The sequence below is a fragment of the Elephantulus edwardii genome, unplaced genomic scaffold, assembly GCF_000299155.1.
Source record: "Elephantulus edwardii isolate Elephantulus edwardi_28Jun2011 unplaced genomic scaffold, EleEdw1.0 scaffold00082, whole genome shotgun sequence".
Lineage (NCBI taxonomy): Eukaryota > Metazoa > Chordata > Mammalia > Macroscelidea > Macroscelididae > Elephantulus > Elephantulus edwardii.
The window spans coordinates 348,759-358,460 of record NW_006399832.1 but is presented as its reverse complement, the minus strand read 5'-3'; the positions used below and the strand labels follow the sequence as shown (position 1 = coordinate 358,460).

Here is a 9,702-nt window from a genome sequence, read left to right as displayed (position 1 = left end):
AAAGAGCTTGTTTGTTAAGATCTATGCAGACATCTCCCCCTGGTGGTCACAGGAATTCAGGACGCAAAAGTATTTTAACCCAGGCTTTTGATGAGGCAGAGATGACTACAGCACTTAACAACAACAACAATTTGGTTTTATGAATCTCTACTTCATTTCCATAAAAACATAAACAACCAAAAAATAAAAACTCCAAACCATGGGTCCAACTTGTGGCAACCTTGCATGCTTCAGAGCAGAGCTGTTCTCCACAGCATGCTCAGAGACGGTCATCTTCTGAAAAGAGACTGCCAGCTCTTTCTTCCAAGTCACCTCAGGGTAGACTTGAATCACTAGCCTTTCAGTTAGTGCCTAAGCATTTAATGAGTCATGCCACAGGGACTCCAGCTCCTTGAGGTGACTCATCACTTACACTGTGTTATTGTTGTTGCTGTGTACCATCAAGTTGGAACCAACACACAGCCAACCCCCTGGCGGGTTTTCACAGGTAGTTTAATCTCCCATCTTTCTCCCGTGAACAGGTGGTGGATTCTAACCTCATGCCTTTGGGACTGCAGTGCAGCTTCTTGCCACTAGGCCACCAGAGCTCCTTATCACTGACCTTATCTAGTCACATACCTTAGAAAATTGAACTGAAAGCTACTACATTTAGGTTGTTACCTACTGATGACTCATCACAGTCCCAAGCAAACTTGATGTTTAGCAACTAGAAATGTGGTGTTTGGGACCAAATGTGCTCAACCTGAGTTCTGTAACTCCAGACTGAGTTTCTTTTTATTTTATTTTATTAATTTTAATGAACATTTACAATTTACAAAGATTTTGAATTTCCACTCATTTATTGTTGCACTTTTCTCCCTGCCCACCCTTTCCCTCCTCCCAGTTCACTCCTCTGTTTGAAAAGTAAATGAAAAGTTCTTTCATTGGTATACAATCCCCCCCACCCCACCCTACCACACCGAGTACACTACACTAACCTTAATTCTGGACTCTTGTGATAACCATAATACCCTAACATATATCACTTTTAAATTGTTCTCTCCCTCATCTGTTTCAATGCAGTATACATAATTTACCCAGTTCAACTGAGTTTCTTTATCAGTAAAATGAGGGGTTGAACTGTATGGGTATTGCAGTTGCTTCCAACTCTTCCACATTCTGTTGTCTCCAAAGGATTTCAAGGGAAGGCTTACCGCACCATTTATTTGAGGCCTACTGACTAAAAGTTGCTAATGACAAAGCCAGTGATTAATCACACCACAGGATGATCACTTTTACACACACTTCTCCTTCAAATCAAACACTACAGAGAAGGTTTCTAAAATTAGGATTACTTTAAAAATAAAGATGACGAACTTTCAAAACAAGGAGCCCTGGTAGCACAGGGGCTTATATGCTGGGCTGGTTTAAATCCACCAGCAAACACCAATGAAAAAGATGGGGCAAATTGCTGTCACAGGGATTTACAACCTCAGAAACATGCTGGAGAAAGTCTGCTCTTAATGTGAGCTGGAATCAACTTGATGGCAGTTAGGCTAGCTTTCTAATAACATGAATATGGATAAAAGGATTTTTCAGCTATGATACAAATCTGCTAAAGGTACATTTCTGTATTAACAGGAAGACTGGAAGCCCAATTGCTTCTTACCGTTCCACACATGCCTCATCAAGGTTATTGAAGCCTATTGTTGGGCTTCTGAGTTGATTCTGCACGGACACAAGATCGTTGGTTTCCAAGGCTTGGTTCAATAAAGCAACGGCAGACAACATTTCCACTGCAATCACCAATTCTTCATGGGCCAGCTGGTTCTATTGGAAAACACAAGGTAACATAAATTCCCCAAACCACACATATCTTTTGTCTGATGGGGCATTGTGGAAGGCAAATTTTCCACAATGATGTAAGTCTAAGATTTTGAAATCCCAGTAGACACAGGAGCCATGGACCATCTACTTACTCTCGGCTCTAAAGAAGAGGCAAAAACAGATTCTGGGCTTTCCTTGGAAAATCATTTCAGAGACTCAAGTTAATTACATCCAATAGAATTATAAACCCATAAAAAAATCTGCATTCTCATAGTAGGTCTCTACCTCTAGTTATTGCATCTCACAAGCCCAGTCCTCACAAATCATCCAGTCAAGGACAGTTCAAGGCTGTCACTGACAGATTACAAATGGGTTAATGTTCTCCCTTACTAACCAAAAGGTTGGGTGTTTGAGTCTACCCAATGATTCCAAAGAAGAAAAGTCTGGTGATATACATAAGAAAATTCTGTGGAGCTCAGGCCTAGTGAAACACCTACGGGGTCAGCATGAGTGAGAATCCATTTGATAGCAACGGGTCTTGGTCAGTTTTTAGGAAGGTTCTAGCAAAATGAATGATTATCCTTCGAAGCTAAGGATGAAAGAAAGGAGAGTAGAGGATCCAAGGCAGAGGGGAGGGTGGAAATAGATAGGAGGTGGGTAGAGTGTTAATCATAGGTTTGCACAGTTTGATGGGTGGGTGGGGTAAAGGAAATGGGAAGGCTCTTTTGTGAAAAACAATGTTTTCAAACTTTGAATCAGAATAAAATAAAAAAATATAAAAAAGAAAGGAGGGCAGCCTGTCAGTCAAATATTATAATGTTAAAAAAAGATTAATCAAGGTCTGTAAGTTAAGAATACTAATTCCATTTTTTAAAAGTCTATATCACATTTTTTTAAAAACAACTGGGCAAAAATGTAACCACATACTACAAAGTCTGGATAGCGTAATAAATCTGAGGTAAATCTATCAGTAAAGAAAAAAAAGGGGGGGAAGGTGGCTCCAGATTTATATGACTTTTAGATATGAATCTGGTTTATTTAAAAAAAAATTATAATAGCTTTTCAGAACACCTCCCCTTCAAAGTTTTATTCTACTTAACCATTTTAAATAGTCTTGGACAAATCTAAAAAGGAGTATTTCTTTATTCCTGTTAAGGAAATAAAAGAGAATAGAAAAAAAGAATTATAAGAAAGATAAATTTGCCTAAGATAAATAAGTCAAGAAGGAGCTGGAAAGAAGGATGGATGGATATGGAAAAATACAGACAGGAAGTGGAAGCATGCTGTTACATCAGGGAACTGCAACTAATACTTTGAAACAAAATGTGTATAAATTGTTGAATCAAAAATCAATTTACAACAAAGTAAAGAAATAATTCTTAAAAGTACTGTCTTAGAAATGAATTTGTTCTATAAACTGTCATCCAAGCCACAATAAACAGTAATTTTAAAAGTAAATTGCATATTGGGGGAAGCAATTAACACATTCATAGTCTTTACTGTGGTGATGGTTTCAAGGTACACAAGCTCAAAAAAACAAAGGAACAATAAAACCACCAACTTACTGCCCGAGTTCAAACCCACTCACAGCTGACCCTCTAAGAGGTTACCAAGGCTGTAAATCTCATGGGAGGGGATGGTCTATCTTTCTCTCCCTCCCGGAGCCACTGAAGAACTACCAGAGGAGAGTGAGCTGCACAATTCCCTACACACTGTGCCACCAGGGCTCCCTTCAAGGTACACGCACAGGTCAAAATCTGTCTACCTGTGTCTTTGAATACGTTCAGGTTACAGTACATAAATTATTCCTTCATAAAGTTATTTTTTATAAGTTAAAAAAAAGTTGTTGTGTACCATGGAGTTGGAACCGACCCGGCGCTGACCTCAGAGGGTATTCAGAGGCAGTTAGTCCCACAGGAGGAGATAGCCCATCCTTCTTCCACAGAGCAGCTGTGGCCTTGAACTGTGTGCCTTGGGGATTGCAGCACTTCTTGCCAGTAGCCTAATGATATAGGTCGTTCTACTTAAGGTTGTTGCTATTGTTAGAGGCCGCTGAGTCCATTTTTGGCTCACAGTGACCCAAACCCCAAGTGAAAAATTAGAACCACTCCACAAGACTTCTTGGATGTAATCTTTACAGGGCAGATGACCAGCCTGGGTGGGCTTAAACTGCCAACCTCTCAGATAGCAGCCAAGCTCTTAACCATTACACCAGAAGGACTCCTTCACATTTAAGGAAATCACATGTATTTAAAATATATGACAATATTATAATCATATTAAAATAAAAAATTACAGTGTTGGATCTCTACAGAATTCCAGCAGCAAACTGTTATCAGAGTAATAAAGCATTTAACTTTTTAAATGAATAGGAATAATGTGTTATCAAAGGGAGCACGTAAGTACATCTTATTTTAAAAAATCTAATATTACCTATGATTTTAACAATAAAGGAATGCATAAAATACAAAAGCAGAACAGAATATTCTTAAGTGAATCTTCTAGTGAGACTCTACACAAATAACTAAAGTGGCAAATGGTAAAAAAGAAAGAAGAAAATCAGTACAGGTTTAAGAAGCATGGGACTTCAAGCTAGAGAACAGGGAGAAGACATCACAGAAAACGGAAATGTAATCTAGAAAAAGAAACTATTTCCCTTTCATTACAAAAATAGTATCATTTCTATTTTGAAAAATATAAGCAGATTTTAAAAGAAGAAAAATAAAATCCTACCACCCAAACACTTTAGTGTGTCTTTTTTATATTAATGCATTCAAATATTTATGGAGCTTTTGTTAAAAAAAAGGACTGACTTTATTTTTTATTACATATATTTTAACTCATTTTTCTACTTAAGATACTGTGAACATCTCTTTAGATCATTATTACCATTTTACTGATTACATAGTATTTCTAGCATTTAGAGCAAACCCCCTCAAAATAATCCACTGCCATAAATTCTGAGTCAAATACAACTCAGACCTGAATCCTGTCCTCTCCTGCACCGTCCTCATCATCTTTGACATACTTGAGCCCATAGCTGCAGTCACTATGTCATTCTATCTCACTGGGGGTCCTTCCTCTCTTGTGACCCTCCACATTTCCAAAAATGTTGTTTCTTTCCAAGGTGTTAACAGCCTCTCCTAAACATCAAAAATATGAGAGACAAAGCTTCACCCTCTTTGGCTCCAAGGAGCACTCTGGCTGCACTTGACCCAAGACATGTATGTTTGTCCAAGAGAAATGTCCATTCAACACTCTTCAACATCACAACTCAAAGGCAATCAATTCTAATCCTGTCATTCTTATTCATTGTCCAGCTTTCCAATGAGATGCCAGTGAGGGAAAAGAACATGGCCTGTATCAGGTGCGCCTTAGTCTTCACACTGACACATTGCTCTTCTGTGTTTTGGAGAGATTGCTGACAGCAGAACTGTCCTATTCAGTATGTCTGGTACCAAGGGTGTTGATTGTTTATCCAAGGAAGATAAAATCATTGACAACTTCAATCCTTTCTCCTTCTATTATGATGTTGCCTATCGGTCCTTTGTTTTCTTGATGTTGAGATATATCATTTCTCCATACCTACTCAATCTGAGCAAATTATTTGTGAAACAAGGCTCTATGAAAAGTGTTTGGCATCAGGATTGAAGGAAGACTCAACAACCACTTGTATTATGCAGATGACACAGCCTTGCTTGTTGACAATGAGAAGGACTTGAAATGTTTGTTTTGAACTTCCTGTTCATGCTTTTAGCCCCTCTTCCTTATTTTTGGTCAAGAAGGCATTCCTTCTTATTTTTTAAGATCAAATGTTTAATGTTATCCATAAAACTTTAATGTTCTAATGTTTATTTACATTTAATCTTTTAATCCATTAGAAATTTATTCTTATACATGATATGATAATATGATAGTACGTTTATGTTTTCTTCCCAAATTGGCTGAATGCATGCAAGGTTTTATTAAGCAATCCTTTTAAAAATAAGTTTTATCATACACTTAATTCTTGGCATACTTCCAGTACTTTTAATTTTCTTCCATTGTATGCTTCAGTGCAGCTTCTAACAACTAGGCCAACAGAGCTCCCTTTATATAGAATACTAATGTCTAATATTATTAGGATGAGCTCAGATGGCCCAGTGGGGTAAGGAGTTACACTACCAAACCAAAGGCAAGCGATTTGAATCCACCAGCTGCTCCATGAGAGAAAGATGGTCAATATCCTCCTGTGCAATTTACAGTCTCTGAAAACTCACTGGAGGCTCAGCTATGCATAAGTTCTGACTCAACAACACACAACAACATCAATCTATTAGAAAAAGTAAGACTATACATTTGCATAATGTCCTTCTTTAAGAACTGGTCCCTCCTGGCCACATGTCCAATCATGCTTGGGAGGGTGGAGGAACAGTACAGAAGACGACCCTGGATGAAAATGGATTGACACAGTTAACTAGGGTAACTGAGGTAGGTGTGTCAGAGACAGTTAGACTGGCTCAGGATAGAGTTGCTATGAGTCACAGGTTACTCCAAGGCACATAACAACTACAATATACATTTTCAAATTCAAAGGTAGGGTTTTAATGCTTTTAGTTGCAGGTTTCTAGAAAAGATTCAGAGTTTATTTTTCTAAACAAAAACAATTATATATTTAAAAATTAGGTCAGTTAAAAACATTATCCTTAAAAATAATCAGAGACAATAAGACCAATCTATTTTCACATGCATTCGTGTGGAATCTCAATATCCTAACTGTGCTCTTAGGCCTTAGACATTGATCAGGGTAGGAGTGAAGAGGACAAGAGGCCATGGAATTGGGGCCCGTGGGACAATGTTGTCTGGGACTGGCACGAATGGACACTCCACACCTCATTCCCCTTTCCCACACTGCCTTCCTCCTCACCAGGCCACCTCTGGAACTTGGCTGACTTACCGAGGCATTCTGACTCTGGAGGTTGAAAAGCTCATGCTGGTACATAGCAGCTGCAAAGGGATAAACAGCGGGCAGCTGGGCCTCTGGTTTCTTCAGGGCCAGAAACGTCTTCTCGGGGTCACCTTCCCTGAGTGCAGCATTGATGTGGTCCACGGCGGCAAGTCCTGGGTGGGGGAGTCCACACTCCATGAGAATGCCAGCTTCCCCCCCCACCTCCTAACTGCACCAAGGATCAGAACCTCGGCACAAGCCCTTTCCATGAACTCTGAGAAACTACAGCAGCAGGGTGGGGAGGTAAATTCTTATCCATAAGTAACATGAATGATTATTAAAACACACTACTTAGGAGGGTAAGGACTACAAGGGGGGGATAAATTATAGGGTCACACAATCTGATGGGTAGAGAGAGGGGTGGGTAAAGGAAATTGGAAAGATTCAGTGTGAAAAGCAATGTATATGAACTCTGTAAGCAAACAGCATAAAATAAAAATTTCATTTACAAAAAAATCCACTTGGGAATTTAAAAGAATTCCTCACCTTTGAAGTCTGGGTTATGAATTCATTCCTACCTAGCATGATTTGCTCATGAAACCCTTCCTTTTAGGACCTGCATAGGCTCCACCTCTTCCATGAAGCCTTTATGATTGCTCCAGCGGCAAACCAAACCCTCCATCTCGTAGCCCTTGCCTCATAGTGACCCTCCGTCGGGTTTCTAACACTGTACATCGTTACGGGAGGAGACTGCCCATCTTTTTTCCTCAGAGTAGCTAGTAGATTTGAACACTGATTAGGCTGCCAATAAGACATGCTATGCACTATGCCACCAGAGCTGCTTTCATAATTGCATCCGGCCCTGGCTATTTCAGAAGCCCCACAATATGTAGAGCTGGGCTGAGTAGAGCCAGCAGACACTGTTCTCTAATACTTCCTGTGGGTCAGCATCACCGCCTCACTGAGACTCTAAGTTTGGTGAAGAACGAGAGGAAGCCTTGTGCTCCTGTAATAAACCCTCTACATTGGCATCCAGTAAAAACACAGCAGCCACTTTGATTCGCTGCTGCCTGATGTTCTCCAAGTCACATTTCCCTCAGCACATTCTCCCTCCACTCTTATTTTCTATGAATGATTATTTTAAAAAAGAAAAAAGAATTTTCCATTTTCTATTTTTAAAAATTTACCTCATTGAATAAATCTGTACTAATGCATTTGTTGTTTGTTATTGAATGTCATTAAGCTGATTGCAACTCATAGCAATCCTACAGGACATACTGGAAATGCTTTGCAGGGTTTCCTACACCAGGAGCACAATGCTGTGTATTTTCATCTACAGAGCTGCCGGTAGTTTCACGCTGCCAATCTTTTGGCTAGCAGCTGAGTGCTGAACGAATGCACTACTAAGCTTGTACGGATACATTTCATTCCCTTCTCCCCAACATAAGTCTTAGAGACAGAAACATCTGAAACAGAATCTTCTATTATATGATCCACCACAAATAAATTCTGTGATATCTTCATGTCTTGTAATATTTGTCTCACATACTTTGGGCATGTCGCTGGGAGAGACTATTCCTTGGAGAAGGATATCATGATTGGAAAGGTGGAGGGATGGCAAAGGATGCCATGCAGATGACACAGTGACTACAGCAATGGGCTTGAATGTGTCAGAGATTGTGAGGATGGCACAGGACAGGACAGGGTTCAGATCTGCTGTTCATAGGGGTTGCTATGAGTCATACTCAACTTGATGGCACCTAATAATGACAACGTTCAACAGATCATAAACCCCCTTCATTTTAGTGACTAAAATGAGGTGTTTGAAATAACAGTTTAGTTGAACTTTCAGAGCAGAGAAATGGAACTGCTGACCACGTGGAAGAATGAATGATGAATCTGGTGACCAGGAAAAAGCCAACCAGCTAGAGCTAGAAAGATGTTGCTCTATTGAAAAGGCCTTGGATAGGAAAATAACATGGACTCATGGATATTTTAAAGCTCTTCAAAGGTATAGTATGTCTGTCTGGTACATGTCTAGACTGCAGCTAAGAGTATTCTTTTTCCTGATACAGGACAGCTTATCTTTTCTAAATATGTTCACAAGGGAGCTCTGGTGGTTAGTGGTAAGGAGATGCTCTGCCAACCCAGAGATACAAGGATGGAATCCGTCAACTACTCCACAGGGAAAAAATGGGCAATCTTCTCCCATGTGATTTACTGCTTCTGAAAATCTGCTGAAGGGTCAGCTATGAGCTGGTTCTGACCTGACGTCACCTAACAACAACAACAACAACAACAACAACAAATGTGTTCACAAGGAACTTACATTAACAATTCTTTCTACTAAGAGACACCATTCAACAGCAGTCAATACTTAGGACTAACTGAATCCTTCATGCAATCCCCCCACCCCCAAACTTATACTTAATTTAAAGGACCTTAAGGACATGAATATTTCTTCTCTGTCCTTTAAATATGGCAAACTAGAGAATTCCAGAAAAGCAGTTCAGTGTTTGGTTGTGGTTTCTGCAGTTCTGGTAAAATTATCCAACGCCTTGCAGCTGAATCTCTGCATAGAAGCATCCTGCTTCACTGTCAGTATGAGTTTCTACAGCTGGATGGTAAAAATATCAGATAATCACATCCTGAAAATACTTAGGAAACTATTTCTTCTAAAAAAATAAGGCAAATGTGTCCACTCTGTTAGATTCAGCATTTAACAAAATTCCCAGTCCTGATCTTAACAGGATATACTAGGAAATGAACAGAATGACTGGGCCATGCTCCTAAATTCCATTATCACAGTTTAAACAAAGTGGAGGTCTGATAAGTCCCCTGACATCCCTACTGAAGCTGTCACTTGTGTGATGATGATGGCCATGCTAATGCAAACGCTTTACTATTTTAATGTAATAAATGGTTTGGGAAAGGCTTGTTAAGTATTTATACTCAAATTTATTTTTTAA

General features: G+C 39.4%; 1 protein-coding gene across 1 annotated transcript in view; it reads right to left on the bottom strand.

The window, feature by feature from the left end:
• IQGAP2 (IQ motif containing GTPase activating protein 2) overlaps window positions 1-9,702 on the bottom strand; it is a 392,955-nt gene that overhangs the window by 169,504 nt on the left and 213,749 nt on the right. Inside the window, exons 9-10 of the mRNA XM_006889829.1 lie at window positions 6,743-6,906; window positions 1,649-1,809 (exon numbers count right to left, since the gene is read on the bottom strand). Of these exons, the coding sequence (XP_006889891.1) occupies window positions 1,649-1,809; window positions 6,743-6,906 (325 nt within the window). The remainder of the gene's footprint in view (window positions 1-1,648; window positions 1,810-6,742; window positions 6,907-9,702) is intronic.